Raw genomic sequence first — 16381 nt, 5'->3', positions numbered from 1 at the left:
TATATTCCTTGAAGATATTTCTAAATTTGTAAGTCTTGTCATTGTCAGTTTGATTTCTTTATAAAATAATAGTTCAATGTATCAAACTGTTGAAGACAACATATTTTCATTGTTCAATATCAAAGATGAGGTGGTTTTAAGGTAAACATTAACAAGAATATGCATCATTTCTTAAATAATTATATCATTACGGTATGATGACGGTGCTTAACAAGACCTTACTTCGACTTCTTTCCAAAACATCTTTACACTAGCCTCTATGAGATATGACCACAAACTTGGGTAATTGATTTCACAAAAAATGTATAAATAGCATTCAAAGAGCTATCTTTTTTTTTTAAACTTCATATGCATCTATATTTCTTCCTTAAAAATAAACTTTTCTCATTCATTACATTAGAACAACATATTTATTTTTGAAAATATTGTGTAATAAATCTAATAGACTCTAGCTTGATTGAATGAGTTTTATTTAACTTTCAAATACACTTCATGAAATAATATTCATGAATCCAAACATTTCAATTCCTAAAGGTTTCTTCTTTCTAAAAGTGACCAAAAATTATCCTTAGAGTATAAACCAATGCAAACAAAATGAAGTGTGTTATGTTACACATTGTTTTGCTAATAGGTAATTCAATTATTCTAAAATATTATAACTAATTTCCTCTACCACTAAATCTCTAATGCATTGATGTCACATCAAGAGGAATGTATTTTACTTAGGAATTTTAGATATTTGGCATTATCAATTCAATATATGTAACACAAACTTTTGACTCAAATTTTCCCATCCAAGTACCAGTACATGTAAAGATAACAGTTAAAAATTTTAACTTAAAATCAATTGATTCAGATCAACTTCATTGTATGGAAGCCAGGATTGTCACAATTAGTCATCCAGAAAGTATTTACACTATCCCTTTTGAAAACACCATAAAGCAAGTTGATTGGTCAAATCTATGACAAAGTCTTGGACTTGAAGTGCAACTGTAACACTTGGACAACTTAGATTTTTTCAATGACAAATAATGGTATCACTGCATTACAGTTGTTAAGACAAATTTTTAAGGTGAAGCCCAATATACACAATACACGGTGAGTGTATTTCTGATGTATTGGGTACTATTAAAGGACAGATTTCCCATATTATCTGACAGTGTACATGTGATTACTCTCATATAGAAATGAAACAGAATTGATAAACTCATTTGCATATATTCTCAGAAATTACATAGTCTGCAAACTGTTTTTTTTCCAGTATGCCTTGCTTTGCAGTTTTTTAAATTAATAATGTAGAAAAAACTGCATAACATGTATGCATTACTGCACATTTCACTCGTAGGCAATGGGAGAACATTAAACTGAACTGTGTTTGTAGGAAAAGTGTGTGCCATTATGCAGGAGGGATCAAACTTTGAAACCAACAATAATTCAACCTTCATCAGCAAGTTGTAACCACATTTTCCTTGCCACTGTCAGGTTATCAATACTCCAGCTTATGATCCTATTTCTTTTACACCTTTTAGTACCTAATACAGGTCTATAACATGTTAGTTTTGCTGATGTAATACAAACTTTGAAATAATTATGCACACACAATAAATGTAGTACAAAAATACCTCTTCTGTCCAACAGACTATCATACAGACTAACAAAATACTTTTCAAAGTCAAGCACAATGTCTTTTCTTTTTACAAAAATAAATAATGCCAACAAGAGCAATTAGGGGGATACAAAATGTACGATATCATCAGAACTAAGATAAATATTTATGCATATCCTTGTGTCACATGTTCAACTCAATTCATTTTATGAAATAAAAAGACAGTATTTGCTTTTTGCATCATTTTCAACCTTTTTAAAACATCCGAGTTTATTACGAACCTTACTTATAAATACATCAGCATACATCATCTCTTAAAGGGGAAGTTTACCCTGACAAAAAGTTTATTGTAAAAATAGCAGAAAAATAATAAAAAATATTGCCGAAGGTTTAAGAAAAATTCATCAAATAATTAAAGTTATTAGAATTTCAATTATTTGATTTGTGACGTCATATGCGAGCAGCATTCCTACATAGCGAATGGTAAAAAATCAATGAAATTTCATTTTCTCAGAAAATTAAAAATGGTTTTTCACTGTACCTTATGTATATCGATAGACAAATCATTTCACACCGATCATGAATAGAAAACAAAATCAAGTCATCAGGAACCATGCAAAATTTGAAATTCATGCATTTTATATTACATAACACATGGGGCAGCTGCTCGTTTATGACATCACAAATCCAAAACTTCGAACTTTAATAACTTTCTTACTCTTTGACGGATTTTCCTAAATTCTTCACCAATATTTTCAAATATTTTTACAACAAAGTTTTCTTCAGGGTGAACTTCCCCTTTAAAGCGACCTTCCATTGACAAATCATGGGGAATTCAAGGCCAATCTCAGGACAGAGAAGGGATTCCGATGGCATGTCTGGGAGGTCTTATATAGGAGAGCAATAGTTAGTAGACTAACTAACCAGAATGAAACTGCCCGTTTTCACTTGATAAATGTTAACTTCACAGAGGATATTTATTTTGGTTTAGCAATCAAGAGACCTGCAAAGAGTCTAGGAATTGGGATTGTTGGAAACTGGAAATGCGACGACCCAAAGTAAATAGTAATCACAAGTTCGGTAAAATTTGTGCTGTCCGAAATTTTATTGCATTAAATCGATAGGCTCTCATGACGGTCGGATTATATTATGCAAGTCAATTGGCCTTTTCTAATTTCGTACTGATTCAATTTCCCCATGATTTGTCAATGGCAGGTTGCTTTAATATGTCGTTGCCCCTGTCATTAAATGTATGTATGTAGTGGTGTAAAAGAAATTTAGCCTTTAATTTATAATAACTTTCTTAATAGACAACATTTGTCTGTTCATTCAATGTCATGTCATAAAATTGATTACATGTACCTTCATTCATACATTACATTGCATTCTATAGATTGTATAAGGCTGAGCTGACTGTAGAAACATACATGAACCTACTTACACTAGAAAAGTTTGAAATATGGTCATGAAACTGCAATTCAATAGCATACATTACATGCACATTGAGCTTGGATCTACACATGGTGTACATCTATTATCATTACATTTCAATAGGAAATCATACTCTATAGAATTTGTTAATACCGTTGTACAATAAGTAGACCTGCATAAGTGCATATAACATGTAAAATAAAGAAAAAAATTCTATACTTAGCAGATTCTGTCTGCTTAAGAACTTGTCTCGAGTAATATCAAAAGCAAAATTTGGCACATATCATTAGGAACATGTTTATTTTTAAGAAACTCACTTTATAATTTCCCATTTTCTATGTTTTTTGATGTGAAGAAAGCTGCAGTGAATTAAAAAAAAAATCCCAGTAAAGACAAAAATAAAGCACATATACATTGTATCTATTTCTAAAATATTGTGGTATTGTGATATCACCACTTCATTTCTCTAAAGCTCTGTATTGCAAGTGACCTCAGACAAATTTCAATAATTTAACTATCCCCTATAGATCAAATGATAAATCAATTTATAAATCATGATGGTGGTGATTATGATGATAATGATGATGGTGAATTGGTGATGGTGGTGATGATGATGATAACGATGATGGTGATGATGATAATGTTGAATTGGTGATGATGGTGATGGTGTAGTGGATGTCATAATGTTGATGATTATGATGATGATAATAATGATGGTGTTGATGATTATGATGATTGATGCTGCTGCTGATCAGACCTTTTGGTATAAAATCAATGTAAATTTCTAATACCTATGTAAACACTTTTTAAACTTCACATGAAAGTGGGACAATTTTATTTCCCCTCCTTGTATATTAATCGAATGCATCTTTCAAATTCATACCATAAGACAATGAATGTAACAAAGTAGTTCTTCGCATGAAGGAGGCAGTCTAGATCATTCCTGGTAAAAAAAAATATTTAAAAAAGCCCCAAATACAGAAAATATTACCCTGTTTTACAGATGTTAACTCTTTAGCAAAGTGATGTATTCTATCAACCTACAAAAAGTATTCCACCTGAGCATAACTTATATCAGTCAAGTCAAATTTAAGGACATTTGCTGTTTTTAGGTTCTAAAAAAATTTAAGAACTGTAACTGTCAATTCAAGTCTGTATCTTCTGTCCAATACAATTTTCCAACGAATAAATACACTTCAATTTCACTTTCCTAGGTTCCCTTGTATTTGCACCAAGAAAATATCTGACCTGGGAAAAACAAGAAAATGGAGAAATAAAGGAAATTAGGAAAATGGTTCACTCTCTCAATTCATATGAAAATAACTTACAATAAACATCCATATTTCGCTAATCAATACATACATACGGTAGAATTTGTATAGAATTTTCCTCATCTGTATTTACAGTCAGGCACTGCATCCAGTCGAACCATTCACCTGTATCGTTGTAACAACCATTCACCCCCTCCCACTCCTCATTGTGAATGCGATCTATATCACCCTCAAGCACAGGGCACTGAGGACTCATGGGTTCATCTTCAAGGGTTTCCATCACATTAACCATTGTCTCCTCCTTTTCATCTTCGTCCTCTTCCGGAGGGTCAAACGGAGGATGACTATATTCTGTCCTCTCAGGAAATTCTTCACTAAATGCATTAATTATTGGTGTCAAAGGTCGCTCCTCAACAAAGCTTGATGGTGATGTTGGTCTGTCAAACAGGCTGCTGTTTGACACTTGAGATGAAACAGGATCAGTAAAATCTAAATCAAAAATTGAGGAAGGCTTCAAAGAACTAGGGGTGTTGCACACATCCTGGGGAGTTGCACTCCGGGAGGATTCCCCACCACTTTCTCCGAAGCAGAAACCAGCAGAGTCCCAGTCTGTTGAGAAAATACCTGTGGATTTCAGAGAAGGTCCAGATGTAACAGCTGGTGAAGTGGAAGAAGATGAATCGTTCACTGGTCTAGGAGATTGTTCATGGGAAGAACTTCTCTTCTTTCCGATGGCTACACAACGAGGAACTGGTGAAACTTTCCCCGGCTTGTCAGACTGTACCTTTGCAACACTAGGTGATACTCCCTTCAATTTCACATGTTTCTCTGATTTGCGCTGCAGTGAAGGAGATACTGAATTTAATGATGAATCCTTTGGGCTAGGTTTGGGAGAGGCAGACCTCTCCGACTTTAATTTCTTCAGTGAACCTTTGTCTTTGTTAATGCTGAGTTTAGGCTTAGGTGAAGGAGCACTGGTCTTAGGAGAAGCAGTTTTAACTGAATCTTTGATATTTTTTCTCCCAGGTTCTGACACTTTCTTTGAAGACATTCCATTGAGACCAGAGTCATCTTGTCCATTTCCCTCACCTTGCAATAGAGGAGATTGCCCTTGAGATGATATTAACCTTTTAGAAGGGGGAGCCTGTGATGAAGGGGAAATGGATGGTGAGTTTTCGGGCTGTCTTTTTCTCCTTCGCAGATTTTCACTTTTATTTTTATCCACAGGGGTGGCATTTACTGTCTGCTTTGTAGGCTTTGGTTTCTGTCCATCGGAGGTCGATGACCCTTCCTGACCTTTGGCCTCCTGTTGATTTGGTACAGGAGACTCTGTTCTTGAAGGCTTGACTGCACTTGGTGGAAGGAACTGAGACTGCCATTGCTTTATCAGAGCTGTGCATCGTTTCTTGAGATTACTTGTTGTAGCCTTCTTACGTACAATTTGGACAAGCCTTCCGAGTCTTGTTTCCTAAAGACAAAGAAAAAATAAGAGAATGATATATTCTAAGTTTTAAAAGGACTTGGTACTGGGTAAAGTTATGAGATGAATACTTTTATTATGGTGGTGACATTTTTTCTATCACATTCCAAAAACAAAATATCTTACATGTAGCATAGATTCACTGCAAGAGTGATCAATGTAGGTGTGCCAAATTCCAAATATTGCTTGTAGAATGAGTAATTCTATCAAAATTTCAAAATGATTTATCATCATCTATTCTTGTGGAACGCCATTAGCACAATAATTAAATTACATTTGGAAAATATGCCTCCAGTGCTTATTGCTGCCTTAAAGGTCAAGTCCACCCAACAAAAAGTTGATTTGAACAAAAAGAGTAAAATCCAATAAGAAAAATACTGAAAATTTAATCGAAAATTAGATGTAAAATAAGAAAGTTACGACATTTAAGTTTCGCCTATTTAACAAAACAATTACATGCACATCCTGATCGGTATGCAAATGAGGAAACTGATGACGTCATCCACTCTCTTTAGTACCGTATTTTACTATATTATGAATTATGAAATATTCTGATTTTCTCCTCAATGTCAAGTCAAACAAATATCAGTTACACCCTGAACATGTGGAATTACCATTGTTTAAATAATATATGGTTCAGTTCAAGAGAAATGCCAGTAGTTGCAGTTAACACTGATTTCATGAGAAAGTCTGTAAAACCAGGCTTAACTGTCATATATCATCGAGGATCTAGATCTGGTACAGTTACATAAACTGAACTTTGTGAAATCTTGAAATCTACGCTGAAAAATGTTCACACTGAAGATCACCAACAGAGATAGGCACACGTGGGACAGTGTATTATTATTGCTGGAATAAAGACCCGACGGAAGTGACCGAATCCGCGCTTATTTTGCTTATTTCTCAGCAATTACACAATTTATTCCAGAATCCTTTGGCACATATTCTTTATTCATACAGACACTTGGGTGGTCATTATATTAGATTCTGTAAAAAGTCATTTTGAGATTGTTACCAATAATGGAATTTATCTTTAAGTTGGTCCTTATTGTCAAATCTGTAAAAAATGAAATATTGTATAATTCAAACAATAAAAAGAAATAGTGAGGGACATCATCTGTCTCATTTGAATGTCGCTGAGTTGTGTTTTGTGAAAAATAAGCGAAACTTATCTTATGACGTTATAAATGTCATAACTTTCTTATTTTACATCCGATTTCGATGAAATTTTCATTGTTATACTAGTTTGATTTTTCTCTATTTAGTCAAATTAACATTTTTGGGGGTGGACTTGACCTTTAATATAAAATATATAAAGGTTTTCAGCATATCTTCTTTCTCTCAAGTCTCAATTGAAAAATATAGAGAAATCCTTGGTTCTAATTGGCTAATCAGCAGTAACTCTGGTAAATGTTACCTCAGAAAAACTTGTCAGTAAAAGGAAAATTAAATTGATACATTTGTAAAGTTTGTGTATTTTATAGTACATACTAGCAAGTTTTGCCTTTATATAGTTTCTCCTTTGCATAAATCCAGAAGGAACTTACCTCCAGAGCATCTTTGGTGATTGGATTGCTCTCCAAAAGAGAGATTGCTTTTGTAACACTGCCCATGTCAACAATCTGCATTTAAAAAAAAGATCAGAAAAAAGGAGATAACCCAAAATAATTTTTAAATTGAAAATTAGTACTCATAATCATCATGAGTCAAGAAATTGCTCTGTGGACCCGTACTAAATAGTCGAGCTGCACTGTGAACACAACTGTTCATGTACAGAGTACCGAAGTGATGACGTCACAATAAACTTTTTTTTTTGCATTTTAGCGTTTACATGTAGATACTATATTCTGGTAGAGCATGATGAAAAACACCCACTTCCAAAATCTGGTGAGAATCGGTGCATGGGGGCCTGAGATATGACCTCATGAATACATAATTAGCCCAATTGAAGTTAATGTATCATTGGCCTGGTTCCTGACATTATTATTTAGAACCAATCATATATTGAATTCAATGGGGCTAATTATATATTCAATTCATGAGGTCATATCTTGGGGCCCCATGGACCGATTCCCACAAAATTTGGGTTGTGGGGGTTTTTCATCATGCTCTACCAAAATATGGTATATGAAAAAAATGAAATGCAAAAAGTGAAGATTGATGACGTCACATTTCGGTACTCTTTACAAAACCTACAACCACAATCCATATGGGCAACTCGCCCAACAAAAAAGTATGTTTGTTACACTTTTTCTAATTTTTCTGTATGCAATTCTTGTTTTGAAAGAGGTGGGACTATTGCCATGAAATTTGTGTCACTTGAAAACAAAACAATCAGTAATACTTAACTACACTTACATTTATGTCCTCATGACACAAGTCCATAATATACTTTTAACCCTAAAAAAATGCCAGGGGGGGGGGTGGTTGTTGAATCAACCCCCCTCAATATTTTCTGTTTTTCTGTGACTAAGGATTGCTCTGATGAAGAGCAAAGCTTATGTGCTTGAAACTAAAAAATCTTTTCAGAGCTATTATTAGAAAGACAAACCAACTGTCCTTTTCAAGACTAACCTACATGTTTGATACCACAAAACTCTCAATCTAGATCAATAATATACTTTTGAAGTTACATGTATAATGGCATTTCAAAATCTCAACCTTAATACTGTTTCGATGTTGATACCCCAAAGGAAGCATAGTCAAAGTTCATTGATCCTAAATGACCTCTGACCTTGGTTATAAATGCGACCTGAAACACATGCAAAATGATCAGTTTTATTTGATTACCAAAAACAACACATTTCATGATGAGCTTTCAAAAACTTGACCTCGTTAAAAAATTCAATGTTGACAATGCAGCCGTCGACAGAGAAGCGGTGCCTATATTCTCACTATGCTATGCAGGCGAGAGAATAAAAATGAACAAAAATCAAATTACATGTATGAACACCCTTTAATACATGTAAGTTCTAGCAACATGCAATTGATTTAATACCTTCAAAAATGTAAATTAAATTCAATTAAATTCAATTATTTTATTGTCGTGTTCAATGATCAAAAACACGAAAATTGTCCTCAGAATCTTATTAACAGAAAGTGCAAACAAAAATAATCACAACTATAAATACATCAAAATAATAAATATATCAATAAAATAAATATACCTTGTCAGCATGCTTGAGCACCCACAACACAACACCAACCACTGACCCACTGTATGAAACAAAGTGTCACCCGCAGTGGAACAATGCAGTCTAAGGTGGGTACTCAAGCAGGTACCAGGAGCTAAAAAGCAATGAAAAATATCATCTGTAGGCTCAATTTTATTTTTTTTAATGTGGACCACACTTAAATTGTGTGTTGAGTCCACCAAAATCGAAAATAAGTCATTTTTGGTCCGCCAATTGACTACCAAAATTTAAAGTCAATGTCAAGCCCTGCATCTTGATTCATAAAGCAATCATATTTTTTTATACAGAAATTCTAAATAAATTGAAATGAAAATTTACATAGATCTGGCTTTGAAGAAATTTTCAGTGTTAATCAATTTTGTTTACCCCCCCCCCCCCTTTATCAGCACTTTGTTGGGGTAGACTTCCCCTTTAAACTTTGTAAGTCTAGTTTTGCATCCCTCATCAAGATCTATGCTTTCATAAAACTGATATAAAAGTAGAAATAAGGGTGTCTGAATCCAAACTATAAAAGGGGGTAATTAAGGATGAGTGGTAAATCTGGAAATGCAATAATTTTGGGACAAATCCAAACTGCAATATGCAATTAAGTTTTATCAATCTCATATTTGGGGTGTGAATGATTTCATTTTGATCACAAAATATTGTTTCATCCGACATATCGTTTACCTTTTATCTCACAAAATTGGCCTTCTTTACCCATCTCATGCTTTAGGCCTACCTGTATATTATATCTTGTGCTTTGTTATACTCATTGTGCATTACTACTTGCATTGTCCTCCTATCCCTCTTTTCGTTTTCATTCCATATTTCTATTAAAACCCAAGGAAATTAAAAAAAGGTCAAATTCCTTTATCTGAGCATCTATTTGAACTGTTTACTAGGTCAGTTTCTAGGCATTAAAAAATAATTTGCAAAAGCTCTTGATTCTCTTTTTTTTAACTTATGGCCAGGAATATATCTTCCAACTTTCTTGCAGTAATTGGATTCTGGAATATTTCATGAAATGGCCAACATATATAATCAGATCAAGAATTCATCGATTGGTACGAATCCTATCTAGGTACATGCAAAAGGCAGCAGACGACAGACGTTACGATTTATAAATCTCTAATAGAGACACAGCGGAGGAAGCCTTTAAAGTGATGGTCCAGGCTGGAAATATTTATATCTCAATAAATATAGTAAAATTCACAGAACAAAATGCTGAAAATTTGATCAAAATCGGATAACAAATAACAAAGTTATTGAATTTTTAAGTTTTTCAATATTTTGTGAAAACAGTAATATGCACATCACCATGAATATTCATTAGGTTGGCTGATGTCATATCCCCACTTGTTCTTTGTATTTTATTATATGAAATTATGTTTATTAAAAAATTTTCTACCAAGAACTATTGGATTGACAACTCATTAAGTGCATTAATTAGTACTTATTGCTGCAACTTATTTCCTCATAGTGGAGACGCATCATCTACACATATATGAAAAATGAAACTTTTATGATTTCATGTACAGTAATAACATAAGAAAAAAAAACCTAATGAATATCCATGGTGATGCACATATAACTGTTTTCACAAAATATTGATAAACTTTGAAATTCAATAACTTTGTTATTTGTTATCCGATTTTGATGAAATTTTCAGCATTTTGCTTTGTGAATTTTACTTTATTAAGATATAGATATTTCAGGCTGGACCATCCCTTTAAAGACTTTAGCTTAGAACAGTGTTCCAATTCCACCATCTACTATAAATGTGCACGATCTCTAGACTAGACTATATTTAGTCTTTTAGATCGACTTTTTTTATGTCTAGATCCTACTCATAAAAAGAAAATTTCTAGATCTAGATCTTCAGAATCAGAATAGACCCTATAATATAGTATCACTGACTTGTCTTGACTGAAGTTGGAACTTGGAATCTCTTCACACTCTCTAGCTAGTCCTACTCTTTCCTTTCTTCCCCAAAACTTCCAAAGCAAAGGTTAATTTACTTGTAAAAATTTATCTTCTTAATTAAATATTGATAGAACATATGTTAGTCTTGACTAATTGCTGGCAAAAGCCAAGCCAAGCCATCATACAGCAGGCATGAATGTGTACCAGTCATGCAATGGGCATGGCCATACATGTTATGTATTCAAATACACACCAGCTGAAAGGCGAAGGAGCGGAGTGCCACACTGCCAAACCTGCGGTTCATTTCCGACTGATCAAGCCGCTGTGGCTGGGAGCCCGAGCAGCGTTGTTCGACTCTCCTGCTGCATAATGAAAAACTCTATTGAATGTATTCACCGACGTGGGATCCCATTAGTCTTGCGCATGCGCTCGGCGAGACCTCTCATAGGCCCCGAATGGGTCAACAATTCATTCTGCGGCAGGCGAGCTTACCGTGTACATGGACCTTCGCCGTTCTAAAAAATCGTGACAACATCCAAATTGACGCTAAATTTGACCTAAAATCTGCCTTAAGTCAACTTGGAATATATACCAGTTTTGTCTACAGAAGTCAAGCTTCAATCTGAATATGGCGACGTCTTTTGACAGGCAATACTTGCGACGAATTCTCGCCGAAATCTGCGACATTTATTCCAAAAAAAATGATCGTCTTTAGCACGCGGCTGGCTATGGCGGAATATCATTGCAAGCATCAGTGGATGAAAGACTGTCGAATAAAGTCAAAATGTGAGGAATCCTCATAAAAATACGAAAAGTGAATGCTTACATTTTCATCTTTGTCGATTGCACTGAGCAGCAGCTCCTTTATCTGACTCGGGGGTTGGCGGCATTAGACCATTTCTAAGCAGCCAAACGGAGCCCTAGTGCCGTATTCCTGCTCGAAAAGCAGTATCCAGACATCGCGGATATTTCTTTCACATATCAGCGCGGTGATTTATGGGAAATCGCGGCAGGAACTTGCGATATGACGTCACATTTAGGCGCCACACACTGAATTTCACAGGAGAAACTAAATGAATAATTATGAAAAAAACCCTTGTCATAAAAATACACACGAACACAGTCAAGCATGAACAGCAATGCACATTCGTTGACAATCAGTTAGGTTGTTTTAAAGAAATGAGAGCGATTTATTAATTTAGGGGAGATCGCGGTGAAATGGCAATTTTGTCATTATTGGGAAGATTTTTTGGAACTCTAATAAAATGAAGCACACAGTAGGGCTTACTTTTAAGTGAGTTCTTAAAACCCTTCTTAAACTTAACTTGCGGATGACGGTTCAGCGTATTTTTAATCATAATGAAACCAAAGTACTTAAAGGACAAGTCCAGCCCGACAAAAAGATGATTCGAATGAAAGGAGAAAAATCCAACAAGCATAACGAAAATTTCATCAAATTCGATTGTGAAATAAAAATATGACAAAAGTTTTGCTTAATTTCACAAAACAGTTGTATGCACACCATGGTCGGGATGCAAATGAGGAGACTGATGACGTCATTCACTCACCATTTCTTTTGTAGTTATTTATGAAATATTCTGATTTTCTCCTTGTTGTCAAGTGAAACAACCATTAATTCCTCCCTTAACCTGTCGAATTAGCATTGTTTAATACTATATGGTTCACTCAAGTTGGTCTTGTCAAATAGGCCTATGTAAAAAATGAAATATTGTATAATTCAAACGATAAAAAACAAAAGAAATAGTGAGTGAATTAAGATCATCGACTGTCTCATTTGAATGTCACTGATCATTGTTATGTGAAAAATAAGGAAAGCCTGAAATTATCATTACTTTCTCATTTTACATCCGATTTTGATGAAATTTTCAGTGTTATTCTAGTTGGATTTTTCTATATTTATTCAAATCAACATTTTTTCTGGCGGTGAACAACTTAATTTCAACTCCGAACTGTTAAAGTACAAGTCCATCCAGGGGCGGATCCAGCTTTTTATAAAGGGGGGGGGGGTTGGGGTGGTATGCGAGGGAGCGTAGCAACCGCGTCCAAGCGAGCGGAGCGAGCGAGGGGGAGGGTGTGGGAGGGGGGTGTCCCCCCTCCCACAGTAGGGAAAATTTTTGAAAATCTGTGTGTGAAAATGGCGTTTTCTTGCATCTGAAACACCACTATTTTTGGTATAGAGGTCGTTGCTGCTAAGAATGGTCATATTAAAGGGGAATCCAGCCTTGGCCATAGAATGTTGTGTTGGGAAGTAGAATAATGAATTAAACAGGATGGTGAAAGTTTGAAAGAAATCAGACAAGCAATAAGAAAGTTATAGCTGCTTTAAAATTTAGATCACTAGTACCATGTAGATTTCAAATTGGCAACTGGGTGAGTAAATTATGACAAGAGGCAAGGACAACTTTCCCATAGGCTATGTACTTTATTATCAGGGATTTGTGGTTTTCTCCTAGAAGTACCCATTCCCCAGGGGCAGTAATCTAATTATAACTCAGATAGTAGTTGTTTAATGTCCTCATGAAAGAAAAATATCATTTGAAATAAAACTTTTGGGGAAAATGACATTTTAGCCAGAATATGTATTGGAGTACATAGGAGAGTAGTCCTTGCCTTACATCACTATGACATCACATAAGCGGCCAATTTGAAGTCTCCATGGGTATAGTGATTACCAATATTTACAACTTTTAAAAATTCATAACTTTCTTGTTATTTGTCCAATATTTTTCAAACTTTCACCTATCAACTTGTCCGATTTTTCTTTTTCTTATAAAAGCAAGTTTTTATTTGGGTTGGATTCCCCTTTAATCACCATGTACATTTGTAAAATTAAGTTCCATTTTCCTGCAATGTAAGGCCAGTTAACAACACAGATGCAAAGAATTGGGGACCTTGGAATAAGCACTGTTAGCCTAATACTTTTATTTAATAAAATACCCCCCCCCCAAAAAAAAAAAAAGAAATAATAATAATAATAATAAATGAAATAAATACATAGAAATGGAATAAAATAAAATTACAAGTTTAAAAAAAAAGATAAGATTTAAAAAAAGTGGTCTCCGGATTTTTTTTTTTTGGGGGGGTTGCAACCCCCCCCCCCCTCTAGATCCGCTTCTACCATCTCAACAAAAAGTTTATTGAATAAAAAGAGAAAAACCCAACAAGCACTGAAAAATTCATCAAAATCAGATGTAAACTTAAGAAAGTAATGACAGTTTAAATTTTTGCTTAATTTCACAAAATAGTTTTATGCGCATCCCGTCCGATTCAAATGAGGGAACCGATGACATCACTCACTATTTGTTTTGTTTATGAAATATAATAAAATATTTTTATTTTCTCATCATTTTCCTGCGAACAAAAAAGTTTTATATCTCCCTGAACATGTGGAATTACTATTGTTTAATTTATGATTTTGGTCCTTATATACTGTCAAATCTGTAAATATAGAAATATATAGTCAAACAATATTTCATTGTTTCATTATTCTAAGGATAGAGAATTTTAGTGATTTACCAATTATAGCCCAGAAGACTTCAGATTACCTTGTCAGATTTTTTTTAATTCCTTTTGTTTAGGCCTAAATACTTGATGCAATCGAGCTAGAATCTTTTAATAGACCTATAGGCTTAGCCAATAAGCTTTTATTGCAAGCATGACTGGCATGACTGTACTGTTCTCGTGAAGGTCCGCGCAGTGGTGCAACTACGGGAGGGGGGGGGGGGCATGGGGACACCTGCAATCGGCTGACCCCCCCCTCTAAAAAAAAAACACAAGGGAAAAGGAGAAAAGGAAGAGAAACTTAGTGGGAAAGAAGACATTATTGTTTATTATAATGTTATATCAGTATGTTATGTTTTATCACATAAGAAACATTTTTTCATAACGTTTGAAACATATATAAAAAATATGTTTTCATTGTTCCTGGTGCTCGCATTGTCTGTTTCAAGTCATTATACACCAAATATATTTCCTCGCACTTCGAGTTATTATTGTTTTATGTAGTGACATATGCTTCTTTTCATGACTACCTAAAGTGATTGCCCCATTTTAAGGTATTCATGTAAAATATAATAGATCCGTGCTTACGCTATTCGCATTAGTGGATTGATGAGATATGTCTCCGTGAATTCCTAAATCAGTGCAAAATGTCCCTTTTTCTGATCAGAAAATTTTCAGCTCGCGCTCGAATCATTTGATTTGTGAAATACAAACATGCCTTAGAAATCAACCGCGTAGCCAGGAATTAATTTTGGAGGGGGCGGTAAGTGCACGCGAAGAAACTAAAATAAGAAGAAAAACTAATAAAGTGTTTGCATGGGAAACTAAGATGAATTGGTTTAATAGACAAACTTTAATTTCACTAAGCTTGCGTTTTGTGTTCGCATTGCCTTCTATTCCCAAGAAAAATAAATAACGCCTAGCATTTTTTGTAATACATGTTTTTGGTTGCGCTCCGAGATAGGGATACGGTAACGTATCTGGTTATCCTATTCATCATGTGCATAAATTCTCCCGTTTCCAGATAAAAAAAGAAAAGATTTTCAGCTTATTTCAAAATCGTACTCCAGACTGAAAATAATGCTATGATTTGAACAGGTAACGATTTTTTTTGTCCTAATCGGATTGACAAATTGAATGCATATTCATCGCTACAACATATCATTCAGGGAGACATACACACATGCATGAAAATCTGAAATAATTATTGTGGTTGCATGTAATAACATAATCACGTCCGTACACAGCCTAATGGGGGGGGGGGCCGGCGTCTATTCTTAAAACAAATATGACCCCGAATTGGTATTGCGCCCACCCCCCCTCCCCGAAATTTTGAAAAAAAACTGCACTTTTGTTTTACTGAAAATTTTCACAAAAGTGTGCACAAAATCCTTCAATTTCACTATTAAAAATGCACCTCAATGAGTGGTCGCTTCGCTCACTCACTTTTGAGTTTCTTCTATTTTTTACGTGTATACATCCTGCCTTCCTCAAATTTCTGCATGTGCCCTTGAACATAAGACAAAGGAAAGTGGTGACATGATATTATTATCGACGTATAACTGTTTTCACAAAATGTAGGCCTAGTTTAATTTTGAAATTAAAAAAAATCACTAACTTCATATTGTTATCAGATTTTGAAGATTTTTTTCAGTATTTTTCTCCATGAAATTTACTATAGGCTTAGTTATTCAAATAAAATTATTTTCAGCTTGCGGGTGGGATACCCATTCCATTAAATCAAATCTCTCTCTTTCTCTAAAAAAAAAAAATAAAAAAAATAAAAACCAAACCTTCAGCTCGCGAAAATTAACATTATTTCATCCATCGCACAGCGCGATCCAGTATTTCTACGCAAATTCTAAGAAATGTATTGAGTTTTGAGGAAAGAAAAGGTCCGAAGGTGTATAATTTCTTGGACCCATAAAGAGCTTCCTATGCAAAGGTACGGCAGTGACCTGTTACATCTTTG

The 16381-nt window shown here is 34.4% G+C and overlaps 1 protein-coding gene across 2 annotated transcripts; it reads right to left on the bottom strand.

Moving 5' to 3' along the window:
- Positions 1-3735: 3735 nt before the first annotated feature.
- Positions 3736-11705, bottom strand: LOC121424314 (mediator of RNA polymerase II transcription subunit 26-like). Of its 2 annotated transcripts, none has more exons than XM_041619947.1 (3): positions 11380-11705; positions 7336-7410; positions 3736-5776 (listed from the first exon to the last, which is right to left on the bottom strand). In XM_041619947.1, exons 1-3 carry the CDS (start codon positions 11386-11388, stop codon positions 4385-4387), a joined length of 1476 nt encoding a protein of 491 aa, XP_041475881.1. In that variant the 5' UTR covers positions 11389-11705; the 3' UTR covers positions 3736-4384. The 2 variants fall into 2 exon arrangements, with proteins under 2 accessions (XP_041475881.1, XP_041475880.1); XM_041619946.1 differs by lacking the exon at positions 11380-11705 and adding an exon at positions 11141-11356.
- Positions 11706-16381: the final 4676 nt, after the last annotated feature.

This window comes from Lytechinus variegatus, chromosome 11, assembly GCF_018143015.1.
Source record: "Lytechinus variegatus isolate NC3 chromosome 11, Lvar_3.0, whole genome shotgun sequence".
In the NCBI taxonomy this organism is placed as follows: domain Eukaryota; kingdom Metazoa; phylum Echinodermata; class Echinoidea; order Temnopleuroida; family Toxopneustidae; genus Lytechinus; species Lytechinus variegatus.
The sequence above is the reverse complement of the archived record's forward strand: the minus strand, read 5'-3'. Positions and strand labels throughout refer to the sequence as shown.

Coding starts and splice junctions, on each gene's coding strand:
- LOC121424314 (XM_041619946.1), bottom strand. CDS start 11,191: ATGAACCGCAGGTTTGGCAGTGTGGCACTCCGCTCCTTCGCCTTTCAG. Junction 7,411..11,140: donor GCTCCTTCGCCTTTCAGCTG/GTGTGTATTTGA, acceptor TTTTAAATGCAG/ATTGTTGACATGGGCAGTGT. Junction 5,777..7,335: donor TCACCAAAGATGCTCTGGAG/GTAAGTTCCTTC, acceptor CTTTGTCTTTAG/GAAACAAGACTCGGAAGGCT.